Source organism: Olea europaea, chromosome 11, assembly GCF_002742605.1.
Source record: "Olea europaea var. sylvestris chromosome 11, O_europaea_v1, whole genome shotgun sequence".
Classification (NCBI taxonomy): Eukaryota; Viridiplantae; Streptophyta; class Magnoliopsida; order Lamiales; family Oleaceae; genus Olea; species Olea europaea.
In genome coordinates, this window is record NC_036247.1 from 26787661 (window position 1) to 26802699 (window position 15039).

Here is a 15039-nt window from a genome sequence, read left to right on the forward strand (position 1 = left end):
ATATTATCCGGACTTTGTTACATGTACATCAAATTTTACATAATGGGTTATATAATGCCACATGTCATAATATCATTTGTCAAGTTTAAAGCATAATCAACTTTTGCATTCAATCTTTTTTCTTCACATTCTTTTATGCAATTCCTTGTGTATATTTTTTATGTACAAATAACATAATTCATTTTAAAGTAGGAGATAAAGGGTCCTATATGGACCCTAACATTGAAAGTAGGAGACAAAGGGTCATAGCTGCCAATAGGGTATGTCTAAAATTCAACAGGGTGAACTTCACACTAATAATTCATTATTCACACGTTTTGCTAATATTAATTATGTTTGCCTTCTCATAAAGGAAGACATATTCTATTCCAAAAGCAAACATTTCATGTTCATGTCCTTATATTCTATCTCCACTTCTTTTCCATTTCCAGGCCAGAATATAATCTTCTTCCCTGTACAGTTACTTGGATCATTTTAGGGTTTCTGTTTCTGTATATGGGGGCTGGTTTTTCTAGTTTAGCAACTGAGAAAAAGACTGTAACTCATCCCTCAAACCCTAATATAAGTGACTTACCAGAGAGCTGTATTGCTTCAATTCTTTCTTGTTTGGAGCCTTCAGAGATCTGTAAATTAGCACGTTTGAATAAAACATTCCACCAGGCTTCACTAGCTGATGTTGTTTGGGCGTCGAAGTTGCCTGAAAATCATGAAATTCTTGTGAAAAAGCTGTTCAGTGAAGAGGGATCCTCAGAGAGCTTATCCAAGAAAGAAATATTCTCCAGATTGTGTCGTCCCATTCCCTTTTCTGGCGACACCAAGGTAAGGTCTACTAAATCTAGAGTATAAACGAGCATATCTACATGATATAATTCAACATGACTTACTTTAAAAAAGTGAACACGATGTAAAGTCTTTATTTATTATCTTGACAGGAAGTTTGGCTGGAAAATAGTAGTAGAGGGATTTGTGTTGCCATTTCGTGGAAGGGATTGAAAATTACAGGAATAGATGATAGGAGATATTGGACTCATATCTCCACAGATGAATCCAGGTTAGATTTATTGATTATCCAAGCTTTTGGATTGCAATAATCGATAGCTCTTGATCAAACGTGAAAAATGATTGACCTAGTCGATCCAAAATTATCTGTTTACATAAAAATTCAGTCTGGTTTGGAAATAGGATGGTGATAAAATTGAATTTAACAGCAAAATAGAAAAGTCCAATTGCTATATATTATTGTTATTTGCCAAAAAAGTCTATATCTTGTGCAAGTTAGAGATTTATTGACAACTTGAAAGCCCTGTGATCCTTTGAAAACTTATAAGTGCACGGGTTCGTGATCAAATAATATAATGATGAATTAAGTGTTGAAGCCACGAAAACTATGTATTTGATTGAGTTAAAACTATTAATACCCTTAATCGAATAGCAATATTGAGTTGTAACAAATCAATGTCCAATTTATCAACTAACTCATAAGCAAAGTAATTCAAATTTGTGAGACGTATTGCTCACGTGTTGAATCCCCCTGTTAACCCATTTTTAATTCAACAATTTAAAATGACATTTTGTTATCATTCTTGTTGATCAATGTTTATGTTTTAATTAAGGACCGAGCTCCATATATAGGAGCTCGGTTCACAGGGGGCTGCTAGGCCCTCACTATAGGGGTCGGGCCCCACAAGCATTTAAAAAAAAGAAAAGAAAAGGTGGAGCTCGTCCCTACCTCCTCTCTCACCTGGCATGGCCTGCCTCCCATATTTTTCCTTTAATTAAAAGTTTCTCTCCATAGTAATTAAATCTAATTCTACATATGACATTCCTATATATCTATGAAAGATATGAACACGCAAGAAAGTATTAAACGAGTTAGAACATCTATAGAAGCTATGTGAAGCATAGAAGTATATTTTTATTCTCTATTAAACCTCACAATGCTTATTATTATGTGATAACGATCATATTATCTCTTTCTATGACAATAGAACCCACAGGCAATTCAACTAATGACCAATTAATTGAAAAGCAAGCTTAATCATAATAAACATTCAAACAAATTAACATCAATCCAATTATTTAGGCCTTGTTTGAGCCCCATTTTAGGGGAGAAAATGAATTTTTGAATAATGTATTGATGAAAAATGTGTAGTTAAAAAATAAGTAAAAGTTTTGAATTTGCGTGTAATATTATTTTATTAAAGAATGTGTGGTTGAAATGATGTTAAAACATTGTTTAAGAATGTATTTTTTTTGGAAAAAATGGGGCTCAAACAAGGGCTTTATCCAAAAATCTTATGACAATAGTTCATCTCATCCTAACAATGTAAAAATCTAGCCGAGCATATAGAAATTATAAGAAATCATTCTAGATTTGACAATACTTCTTATCCACAAACTGTTCCTAGTGTGGCATGCCTCCCTCAAATATGAATAAGTAATCCGTCCCAAGATATCATTTCTAATATATCCACGGGGCAAGCTAAACATCACCCGAAAATTAAATAATCGAGGAGAAGTCTTGAATTCTTGAAGGACTACGATGAATTCTTGATATATCTTGAATTTTCCTTCCAATTCTTGTTCGAATTTCCTAGTACAAATTCTACTCTATAATCTTCTTACAATTCCACAATTGAAATTTTTCACAAATATAAATTTACCCTCTACTAATTTATTTCTCTAATAATCTTGATGTTCTTGAGTTGATTTTTTTGCATAAAAGAGGCTCCCCTTGTTTTGCCCAGTTGAATTTTAATCATACAAGGAAACCCGAGATTCGACTGACTTTTATAACTATACGACCGCATAGTTCAATGGAATGCGGTCGCATAGTTCAAATGTTGAACTCCATATTTTTTTTTTTTTGCATAATACTATGCGATGGCAGTGCAATTTTTTGCTGCCTTCCACATTCTTTCACGTTTTGGTCCCAAACTTCTACGCATTGTCTTATTCCTCTTTTCGCCTATATTTTCACCCATATTTTCACCCTCTTAGCTTCCAAGTGCATCCAGTTGAATTCCTAACATCTTCGATCTTCAATTCACAGTCGAATTCAACTATTGAATTGTTGCAACTTGGATCCCATCTTCTGTATTTCACTCTTTTTTTAGGACTTTTCCTTTATTTCTTCCAATTTGTTGTTCAACGATTGAGTTTTGCCTATTTTTACAAAATACAACAATTTAGAATATGTTTCATCAAAAGAACAACTAAATATCTCCATTTTAGACCCTGAATAAGTGTGTAAAACACACTTATCACTCTATGTGTTACATCCTCTTCTGTTCAATAAGTCATTTTTGTTGATAATTTTGTTCCCTTGTGGTCATTCAATGATCCTTGAAAATGTACAGATTTCATACAATTGCTTATCTTCAGCAAATGTGGTGGCTAGAAGTGGAAGGCAACCTTGAATTCGAGTTTCCGGCCGGAAATTACAGCCTGTTTTTCCGATTGCAGCTCGGGAGAGCTTCAAAAAGACGTGGCAGTCGGCGAATCATCAATAATTTAGAACAAGTCCATGGCTGGAATAAGCCTGTCCAGTTCCAATTAGCATCATCAAATGGCGAGCATGTGGCATCAAAGTGTTATTTGAATGAGGCTGCAGGGAAATGGATGCACTATCATGTAGGAGATTTTGTTGTTGAGAATTCTTACATCCCAACAAAACTCAACTTTTCAATGGCTCAAATTGATTGCACGCACACAAAGGCTGGGCTTTGCTTGGACTCAGTGTTCATATTCCCAATTGAGACCGTGAACAAGTTAAAACAATTTTAGTGCTGTCTTTGACTGACAAAGAAGTTCCACTATACATTCGAGTTAAATGGTCGATGAATTCTTACTGGTTGAATGAATGTGACAAAGTCGAGAATGGCTTTTGTAGATAAAAAGATTCTCTTTTATTTGAGTTGACCCACAATAGAGCTTTTCACCGAAAGGAAGTTAACTTTTGACAGTGAGTCCCATATGAGGAAGTTGGCTCTTGGGATATGTTGTGTATCAATAAAGGCTTAAAATGTATTCTTCAGCTTGTACTAACATGGATGTAATCTGCAAGGAACTTGTACAAAATGTAAAACAAAAAAATTACGAACTCAAAACTTGTGGGGAAGGATATTCAAGATGCTTTTAAACTCTTTTGAGTCGATTTATGATTGATGGTAGTGAATTTATGCGGTGTATTTACTATATTGCCTGATGGACGGAGTCTTAGATATGATAAAGAGAGGCGGGGTGGGGTGGGGGAAGAAGATAAGTAGAATCCAATTCATGTTCACAGTTCATACTAATACGAAGGATATGTTTTTGTTGAAGTTCCGTGAAAGCTTCAAAGAGTTTATGGCATATCTTATGCAGACAAGAAACGACTGAAGGTGACTTTCTTCGTTTTTAATTATTTCCCTTTCCTGAATATGATTCTTTCTTGCAGCGTATCTTTTCATTATTGGGTTAATGACCTGAGGAGATGATTCAATTCACTGGATGGTGTAATTATTAAAAAGCTTTTGACTATCTATTAAGAAGTAGCCAAATGTATCTTTCTGCAAAACTAACATTTATCATCAGTAATTCCTCAATTTTTTGATGTCATTCCACAATTCATTGATGTCATGAGAGTTGGCTTCAATTGCAACTGAAATTTTAAACCTTCTATGATTAGTGTCCATAAAGTAATTCCTTGACTTTTTGTACGTTCTGTATGATGGCTGGTAGGTTTGGGTTGTTTAATTGCAGAGAAAATCGAAATAAGTTGTTTATCATCGTTGAGCACGATCAGTGGTCGTGATATCATGCTTTAAGGGCAACTCTTACAGGATACAAGGCCATGCTGGACGAAGCAAAGAAATATGACCATCAAGTAGTATTTTGACCACAGAGAACTACAAGGAAAATATGTTTGTCTTTGAGGTTAAAATACTACCTGATGTCGAGATTCTGACGACTATATATCTGATTTACTCTGTTAGATGTCTAGATAATCTCGAAATGAATAGAAAATGTACGGAATTTACACGGGCAGTTTCAATTAAAAAATAGTTATATATTACCGAATGTATATTATTCTTTCATTGTGATGAAATGGCACGTGTGGGTTCTCTTGCAGGTTGAGAAACAAGAATTTGGACTTAAGCCAATGAATTATCCTGGCCACTGTTTAATATTTGATCATGGAATCGTTCATTCCAGGGTGAGCCTGAATGTGCCATGAGCTTTGCTGTATATTTGATTGAAATCTATGAGGGATGATGTCACCTTTTGTTGCCTTCGGCGAGGAAAAAGTTCAAAACAAGACACGCTTTGGCATATTGATATAGTTGGAAGTAAAGGATTAAAATCATACCCGATGCCCACAATTGGGCTCTACTGTTTCCTTTTTTTCTCACTGGGATGACTGACTTTGCATCAATATCAAGTTTAACGATGCTAATTCCTCTTAGATGTGGGTTTGGTATTTTTCCAGAAAAAAGTTTTGGACAACCCGAAATGCTGTGACAGTACAAGTGTCATTATCCTTGTCTTTACCAGTGTAAATAAATATATATTGGCATTGAAAAGGTGCTAATAAATGTAAATGCAAGCTTGTGACGTACAAAAGAAACAGTTTCCCAACAATTAATGTTCTGCTCTTTGTTTGGCACAATCTTGGAGTACTGCTTCTGGATCTCGTCAAATTCTGTGTCAATCATCTTTTATGCCTTTATTAATAGTAGGTGCTGTAATGAATTTTCTTTGTGAAGTTCTTACCCGCTTGACTTCTTATAGGTCGCCGAGCGAGTGAGAGACAATAATGATTCTATCGTGAAGAGTGTTGAGGAACTGTTAAAAGACTTCCAATGATGCAGTGGCAGCCTTCCGGTAGCAGTCTATAGTTTTACAGGACTGTATATTGGAAAGCATAACCTACGAGTGATTTTAAAATTTGATGTTTTAATGGAAGCAAAAAATGAAAATTCAAGAGAAAGAACATGGAAACCACTCATTTCTTCATTTTTTTCGTGTTGATGTTACAACTTAACAATACATTGAATTAAATTTGCTAAACCCAATTTCGTTTTTACTTGGCAAAAGCAATGTTTTCTTGCATCCATCTGGGCCTTGGAGTGCTTTTCTGCTTACTCGTTTCTTCTGTCTTGCAAGTTATGAATCTTATAATGCGTCTCGGGTTAGTTTGCTACTTAACCGGTAAATACTTTGTATGCCAAGAATTTGTACATTTTGAAATTCTAAGATGCCCTCCCATGAGAAGAAAATTACCAGGAACAAGATTAAGAAGGCAGAACCATCAAATTTTATTCAGTTAGAAGAAAGATGCAAATATCATGTTAACATCAATTTATAACATCCTCAAATTCATGTCAATAGATTACACTTGCTAGAAGCTTAGAACCCAGAAGAAAAGATGACACTAAAACAAACACCAATTGAACTACAAACAAAAGCAGCTACAATATAGTTGAGAGGAAGAAACAAAAACAAAATGATTAAATAACCAAACATCTGTACATAGTTATATGCCAGGTTCCCTTCCCCGAATCTAGCAATAGAGCTATGTTATTTCCACATATAGTTTATGCTGTCATCAATATCATTGTTAAAAAATCCATTTTCCATGGACTCGTGGGCAATTTCTTGTACCATTTCCTCTGATAAATGAAGATTCTGTGGCAAATCTGATGGTTTATGGGTAAATGAGAACTCATTATTTGAAGCAGACTGGAAACTGTTGCTTCTGCTTGGTGGGTGTCCAACAACATTGCCTTGTCCATTTGCAGCAGGAGTAGTTGCTGCTGAAGGGCCCTGAATCGAAAGGGACTGCTGTTGAACTCCGCCCCCACCATTGTTATTGTTCATATGCTGCAATAATTGCTGGATCGTTTGCTGTTGTGACATTTGGCTCCTGTGAGAGGGCTGGGGTTGATTTTGTAGTAATAAACCATTACAACTTAATGAACGCTGCAGCCCTTGCTGCTGCTGTGGTACATGGGAACTCGAGAAGCCACCGCCCGGTGCATTTTGCAACCCAGAAATTGATGAAGTCGGATATTGGCTAGAATAACTGAACGAAGAAGATGCCTCCTGCTGAATTGAATTGTGGGTTGAATTTATTGAGTTTTGTCTCATCAGCAAATTTTGATAGTCTGTCAATGCAAGAGCAGCCTGTGCTGAGCCACTCAAAGCTCCTCGAGCAACCATATGTTTGTTATTATTCATTTGACTGTTGGTCCCTGGATTCAATGCCATTACCTTATTTAGTGCATTGGAATCAGATGGCATACCCTGAACACCTCCCATCTGCTCCATCTCTTGCATCTCGATCTTCGGCACAGTGGTGTGTCGTGGAAAATTTTTCAAGCCCTCTGTAAATGAACATTGCTGTTAGATTATGCTGAATCGTATAATATGGCCATCCAGACATTATTTTGTGCTCTTAAAACATGGATAAATTGGGTTCAAGAAGACTACATCTTTAGTAACACTCAAGCTACAAAAAAGCACGTCTTTGTGTTGATCTATGCATTCAATAAATCCCATCAATATTCCATTATACATGCAAATTTTGCAAGTGGATCGTGGGTTATTTGAGGAAAAGTTCCATTCGCGGTGGCTATCTTTCGTATCAATCAAGTAACTTTAATTTGATTTGATTTCAATTAGGTAGCTACAATTCAATTTGATTTCAATTACAGCAACTTTGTCCAATTCCATTGACAAAAACCTATGATATGACCGTCAAAAGATGATGGTCACTACACACAACTGTTAGTTGTTGAAGTATGTACAAATATGGTAGGTAATATAAATGATGAGATTCATTTATTGACCATCAGTTCATCGATTTTCGTCAATCTAAATGAAGGAATTGGATAGAATAACTCGATTGAAATCAAATTAAAGTATAGCAACCCAATTGAACAAAATAGAATTACAATTACCTGAATGACACTAGACTAAAGTATAGTTACCGCGAATGAAATAACCCCGTTATTTGAGTGTGAAACCAGTAGGAACAGTAATTACCAATTGGCCCAACTTTTTGTTCTCTGCAGAAATCCATCAGTTTTTTCATGCTATTGACAACCTCAGCAATCTGTTCACAGCAAACAACTATGAGACACCTTGGAGAAAAGTTTGAACAACAGGCCAATGCATGTCAAAAGGTCTATAAAAGATCAAAACGTGCCTGAAGGCACCGAACATATCGTTTGGAAAATCCCAAGTCATTAAGCGATTGTAGCTCCAAACTCTTAGCAAGCTGACGTCCAGCCGTTACAACCCTGGAAAAAGTAGGTATCGAAATGGTTTCATACAAGAAATGTATAAGAAGTCACAAACAGCTTTTACGTCAAAACATGATTTTCAATTCAGCAAGTTGAGTGCATAATTATGAAGCTAGGGACCAAATTATAACAGAAAACAGCAAGCTAGGAGTTTCTTCAGGGATTACAAAGGTACTTATGTCCTCCCTGAACCTCTGTAAATGCGAAAGCACTTGAGGACTGCAATACAAGGCTAACAAAACAAATTCCTGAACCCTCATAAATTGGATTTTGTTATTTAAATACTAAGGCGATAAATCTTCTTGATTCTTTGCTTTTCAATAAACTATAAAACATGATACGTAAACTCGAAAGGCATTGCTGTGCTCGCAGCCCCTTTAAAGCGAACAGATGGTCACAATAATAAAAACGTAAGGGGTCAATATAAAATTCAGCATAAAATAAACACCATATAAACTAATAAATGCGATTTTTTGACATTCCAAGTCTGGAGGTAATTAGTTATTCTTAGATTTCTTAACCCTATAGATGTATTAAGAGCGCCAAAGCAAGACCCAGAGAAAATATTCCATCGTAGAATACACAACGAGAATTGAAACATAAAAGCTGTGACGTTAAACATAGACCGCTAAAAATTTAAACGATTAAAATTGACAACAAAATTAATAGCAAGAGAATGGACAATCATGATGAACTTTAAAGTCCAGTTCAAAGGTCTAGCAAAAGAAGTCTGCCGAGTTCCTAAATGCCATGGACAATGAACTTTCAGGACGACTAATTTTGCTCATTCCAATGACGAATTTTATTACACTTAATTAATCAGCAAGCAGGATATTGCTTTTCATTTGCAGATATTGAACTAAAAGGGGGAGTAAAGGAAACAAATGAATTGGTCTAAAGTAAAAAAGAAATTGCGGACTAGCAGAATAGAATTTTTTTTCACTCACATAACACTGTTTGCCTGTAAATCAGGCTGAGAAATGCCATCAGGTCCACTTTCAGAAATTGTGCTTTGGCATTTCTGGGCAACCTGCAGCAATTGATTTACCTGCAGGAGAAGTGCGTTTTAGAAGTTCTACATACACAACGTAACATGCTGTACTTGTATCAATAAAATTTATGCTAAACAAGTGACATATTTGGCCCACTAAAAAGTGTTGCTTTAAGCTTGTAGTTCTCTATATCTCAAACCTAGTCTTTCCATTTTTAATGAACAAAACAAAAATGAGTCAATAGTTTTAGAACTTCTATATTGAAACTGTGACATCCCCAATCACTACCATGCCATTTTACTGAATGGTGCACGGAATTAGCCAGGCTAGCACGAGCAGGGTATTGATTCAACCAATGCAGCATTTAGTATCAAAATTCCTCCTTGACTGAATGAGGGAAAGAATAATGGGTTAAGTATTTCTTTTTTTCGAAAAAAAACTAAAAATTTAAAGTCCATCTAAGCACTAAAAAATCAAAATCCATCTCAGAATGAAATTTTTAGACTCAATAAATAAACTTAATAAAGATGCAATTGGAAAAGACACATTATGCCCTTGTTTGAGCCCCATTTTGTGAGAAATTATATTATCAACCAGCAAACAGTCAGTCAAGGATGCATTTACCTGTGGCGCAACCAATCTACGACAAAGAAGTTCCTCATGACGCTGTGCACAAAATTCCCAAGATAATATCTGAACAAGATATGCAATTGGTCAAAGATCAAAGCAATAAGTGCATAGCAGTAACAGTGCTTCCTAGTGATCAGCATTTACAGATTACCTTCAAATCAGGGCTGAAAATGATACGAAGATGACCCTCGCGAACCACACGGAGTTGCTCATATATGCTTTCTTGAACTGCCTTTGCATACTCAAGCATCATCATTCCTGAAGGAAATCTATATTCACGAGGCAAGTCCAAAAACAAGAGCTCATCGATGACACCACTGCCAAATTTGATTTCATTAAGTCTGGGGAGCACTTCAACAGTTGCCTCTGTTAAAACCCACAGAACAAGTTCGAACATGAGCTAACTTGACTATTAAACATTTAGCTTCAGCAAACTCTAAAGCCTAAAGCAAGGCCATTTCAGAGCCCTTAGTATCATTCTTTCACTTCACCCCCACATGATTGGTGTAAATATGAGCCATAAATAAAAGGAAAGAAAAATCACTGGGACAACTTAAATTTTGGGGAAAGAAAAAAAAATTACATAACAGATGATTTCTCTAATTTTGAGCATCTATTACACGATCTTCCTGAGAAAGAAGAATTATATGCATGAGAAAACCGTAACAGTATGGTAGAACAGGAGATAAAGCAATAATGTTAGAACTGTTCGAGACAAAGTGAAGTATGAAAACAAGACATCGTAGAATAGGTAATGTAAATAAGAAAAGAAATAGAGACGTCCCAGACATTTTCAACAGTTATCAAATTATACTTTACCCTTGGTAAATGAAACCACTGGTCCAAGAATCATTCTTTAGAACTTGTCCACCTTACCGACAAGCACCTATCTTACAGAATCCTGATAGAACTTCATTTCATCAGATTCACTCTAATATTATGTATCACGTCGTCCTCAAATCCTGTTTCCTTCTTACTAATCAAACTACTACCTAAAAACTCCATATTTGGGAAAGTGCAATCCTCTTTAATACTCAAGTATCCACTTCCTATTATGACTAAAAGAGCATTCTATTATTTTACAATTAGTTCTAGTTAACCTAAAGATCTTTAGGATTCAAAGAACTCCAAAGTTCTATCTAACAATTTATAGTCTCATCTACTAAAACCATGACATCACAGAATAACATACTCTGGGAAACCAACTATTGGATTCTTGGCTATATCTTGTAAGCTCATCCAAGAGAAAAACAGATAGTCAAATACATAGAGCCTTAAGCATAACCTTGATGTGAATCTAGAGTGATACGAGCAGTGTTCTAAAAAGCGCACCATCGGGCTTAATGCCAAGTCTTGATAGTAAGAGCAAAATTAAGAAGTCAACTACCAAGTTGATCGATTGATGCATGGCTAGGTGCACTTTATTAAGTATTTTAATTTTTTTCCCTCTTTTAAATGCTATTTATTTTACTGTAGTTTCAAGTTTTTCCTTTGAAAATTGTATAATTGACTAATTATAAGAATCGTTAAGTAAATATAGTATTTTATAATTTTAGATGCTTGGTATGCATTATTTTAATTTTTAAATGATGCTTAGAATGATTCAAAATTTGAAGTAATATTAAAATTAAGAAAACTTTTTTTACACCTAGGCCTCGTAAAGCTCGATGCTAGGCCACGATTAGTTACGATTTACGCTTTTTAGAACACTAGATAAAAGATTCTCTCCTACTACTGGGAATACACCTCACCTTGGCAACTGCTCATCACACATCCTCAAATGAACAATATCAACACATCATTGATTAATCAACAAATCATCAATTAAAAGAAACTGTTTCAATGATCAAGCTACACTCCACAATATCTTACATCATGAATTCTAGGCAGTTATCAGCCTTTCTTGGAATGATCAAACAAGGCTTAGCGATAACTTCACAATTTCTGATATTTGGAAAAATAAAAGGAACCCTTAAACTACCTCAAGAGTTTCACTAGAATTTGATACCATACATTCTAAAATTGCTGCCAATTCAGTATTTCATCATTTACAGTAATCAATACACAGCATACTATAAGAAATGAGCCAATTATAAGCTGATTAAACTCTATTTTAACCACAATTCGTGCCCACAACTTTTACCAACTTTTTAACCCCACATTCCTTGGGATCCACTGCTTATTAGCAATTATAAACTTGGACAAACATGAATTGAATCTTCCCCAAGGAATAGACAAGTAATGTGCAACTTAATAGGAAACCCATATTCTCCTTCCCCATTAAGAATTTTAGTCAGATAAATGGAAGAGTAAAATATAGAAAAAATATTAAATAACATAGTCTAGATGTATATTACAGTGGCACATCACAATTGACATCTGTCACGATTGGACAAACGAACACAAAATCAGAAATAAAGAATTTCAAAACAAAAAACACAACTCACCAAATCCCCTCCCAGATTTTGAACCACAAATGTCACACTGCCATGCATCCTGACAAAAAAGAAACAACAAGAGCAGGTTATGAAATTATGCATTTGAAAAGTGCCAGCTTTGAACAAACTATAGCGGCAAATCAGATATTGCAAAAATTGATGAAAATCAAATCCATCCAATTCCTGGAGAAAAGATTTATCATGAATTGAGTAAAATTGACTACTATCCAAAATGATTAGTCAATTACCATTGCTGCCTGCGGAAATACCCCAAGCGAATGATTCCCAACATTATTGTACAAGGATAGACACCACCTCTTCTTCGCACGTGGGGAGTAGTACTCAGCAACAAATTTTTTCCAATAGGCAATAGTGTTATCCTACAAGGTGTGGGGTACATAAATAACTATCATGTGGTAACAAAAATTCCAACCCTACATTGGAATTAAAAAAGGAAAAAAGATAAGTCAAAACATATGATTTTTATAAGTTTCTGTCAGATGATAACAAATAAAGAAAAAAAATATATGATCTGGACAAAACATTGTTACTAGATCTAGTAACATACTCACAGGAGGTCTCTGTCTCTGATGATACAGGTATTGCATTAGCCGACGTGAGCATACACCACCATCATAAGGGCGCTTCACGGAAGATGCGGGCTGCATTCCCTGTTGTTGAAGCTGCTGTCTTAGCTGCAGCTGCTGCTGCTGTTGCTGTTGCTGTTGCTGCAAAAACTGAACCCTCTGCATTGGTGGCATGGACTGTAGGAGCTGTTGCTGTTGCTGTTGCCGTAGTCTCTGCTGCTGAATCAAAGCTTGCAACTGTGGGTTTGAGTTTTGTAAGTGCATTGAATCTTGTCTCTGCAACAGTTGCTGCAGAGCCTGTTGTTGTAGAATATCTTCCTGCTTGATGTCCAAGCGAGGTTTCTTTTGTAGCTGAGACATAATAGTGGGATCCTGAATTATGGAACTAAGGACCTTTGGAACACCAGGAAGCTGAACTTGCCCCATCCCTGATGTAGGCAAAGATGTCGCATTTGAAGCTCCCTGATGCTGCTGACTTTGCTGGGCTTGTTGAGAGTTTGAGTTTTGATTAGAACCTGGCAGCCCAATAGAGGATCCGTCTACGACAGAAGAGCTAGAGATGCTAATGTTATTAGATGAGAATGACATTGGTGATGCAGGTAGGCGCATATAAGATTCCTTATTGATGCTGGCACTTCTCTGCAGAAGGGGACCCCCTGAAAGTCCTGAGTTGGCATCAGTGACCAAAGAATTTGCCCCAACACTTGGTCCAGAGCTTGCCACACCATTTAAGACTGTGTTGCCAACACCCCCAGAAACTGGACCCATGTTGGGACATGCATTTCCGGGTATTGAATTCGACAAGTTATTGAAATTTGAATTCAACTGAGAACTCCCTGCAACCTGGGATCTCCCATCTCCTTGGGAAAGCATTCCGGATCTCAAAGAAGAATGATTCATTCCTCCAGCCACGTGAGAGGGCATCATAGGAGATACTGCTGCCTGGGGCTGGGATCCAAATAGCTATCCAGTGCCAACCGTTTACAACTTAATGTACATAAAAGGGGACTTAACGCTGGCTGTACTTGAGGAAAACTTAACATCAAACTACCCTTCTTCAAACTAAAATATTCCAAATAGAATTCAACACAATAGAACTTCTTCAATTCGTTTCCTCATGAATTTATCACATAACCCAATACTTTTTAGCCTCAATAACATGCAATCTAAAAGAAAAATTATGAAAGATTCTACAAAACAACAAGCAGACAGAAATGTGAGTAGAGCAAAAACTTGGCAAAGAAAAAGTATGACATTTACAATATATAAAACAAAATTAAATCTGAACAAGCATATTGCAGTTTTAAACTATCAGAAAGTTTCAAAAATACACTCATGGCAATAGTTACACCAAAATCCACATTCCCCGATGATGTTCACAAAACCCTAATTTTGAACCACCGAGTCCTGAGCTTAAATTCTTCCTAAGTAAAGCACTGTTCTTTACCAAATATGAGTCAAAATAAAGACAACACCTGATTAAATCAACTAATAACTAAATTATTACCGATCCAAGTAGCAAATAAAATCTCAGCTCAATCACACCCACCCGATCAAAAGTGCGATCAAACCCATTATAACTTAAATTAACTAAATTTACAAATTAATCAGAGCCTAACAGCTAAAAAACCCAGGCTAACCTTTTGATTGGTACCACTTTACACCTAACATCAGTTTGAAACAAAGATCGAAAATTTGCAACGAACTGAAAAAAAAATGTGTAAGAATGCAGGAAACTAAAGCTCTATACTTGCTATAAATGGAAAATATTTAAAATGTTTTCCCACTAAAGATAATTTACTGAAGAGTAAAAGAGGAAAAATTTCAAACCTGGAAATAAAGTAAATTGACAAGGAGAATTTGCAGAAGAAAAAAAGAACAAAAACAAAAAAGCAACATTGGTAGGCTGATTCGATTTTAATGGGAATTGGAGGGGGTTGTGACCGAATGCAGCCGGTGGAGGATACAGGATGACTGGATACAGCCGGTTTTTAAGGACACGTGTCAAGTGATTTATTGGATACTTCACAATCTGTGTAAAATCGCCGGCGGCCACACGAGGTTGTAGGTACGTGGCAATATTCTATTGGAAGTGACCTTAACA

The 15039-nt window shown here is 35.9% G+C and overlaps 2 protein-coding genes across 5 annotated transcripts; one reads left to right on the forward strand and one right to left on the reverse strand.

Moving 5' to 3' along the window:
• Positions 1-356: 356 nt before the first annotated feature.
• Positions 357-5826, forward strand: LOC111403889 (F-box protein PP2-A13-like). Of its 2 annotated transcripts, none has more exons than XM_023032537.1 (4): positions 357-819; positions 933-1051; positions 3360-5008; positions 5114-5826. In XM_023032537.1, exons 1-3 carry the CDS (start codon positions 496-498, stop codon positions 3784-3786), a joined length of 870 nt encoding a protein of 289 aa, XP_022888305.1. In that variant the 5' UTR covers positions 357-495; the 3' UTR covers positions 3787-5008; positions 5114-5826. The 2 variants fall into 2 exon arrangements, with proteins under 2 accessions (XP_022888305.1, XP_022888304.1); XM_023032536.1 differs by having other exon boundaries at positions 3360-4382.
• A 499-nt stretch (positions 5827-6325) lies between these two features.
• LOC111403890 (probable transcriptional regulator SLK2) lies at positions 6326-14834 on the reverse strand. Of its 3 annotated transcripts, none has more exons than XM_023032538.1 (10): positions 14766-14834; positions 12921-13954; positions 12597-12728; positions 12358-12406; positions 10062-10276; positions 9905-9973; positions 9236-9336; positions 8192-8285; positions 8029-8098; positions 6562-7367 (listed from the first exon to the last, which is right to left on the reverse strand). In XM_023032538.1, the coding sequence occupies exons 2-10, from the start codon at positions 13860-13862 to the stop codon at positions 6562-6564; spliced, it is 2478 nt and encodes an 825-aa protein (XP_022888306.1). In that variant the 5' UTR covers positions 13863-13954; positions 14766-14834. The 3 variants fall into 3 exon arrangements, with proteins under 3 accessions (XP_022888308.1, XP_022888306.1, XP_022888307.1); XM_023032539.1 differs by lacking the exon at positions 14766-14834 and adding an exon at positions 14576-14738; XM_023032540.1 differs by lacking the exon at positions 14766-14834 and having other exon boundaries at positions 6326-7367; positions 12921-13862.
• Between the last annotated feature and the right edge of the window lie 205 nt (positions 14835-15039).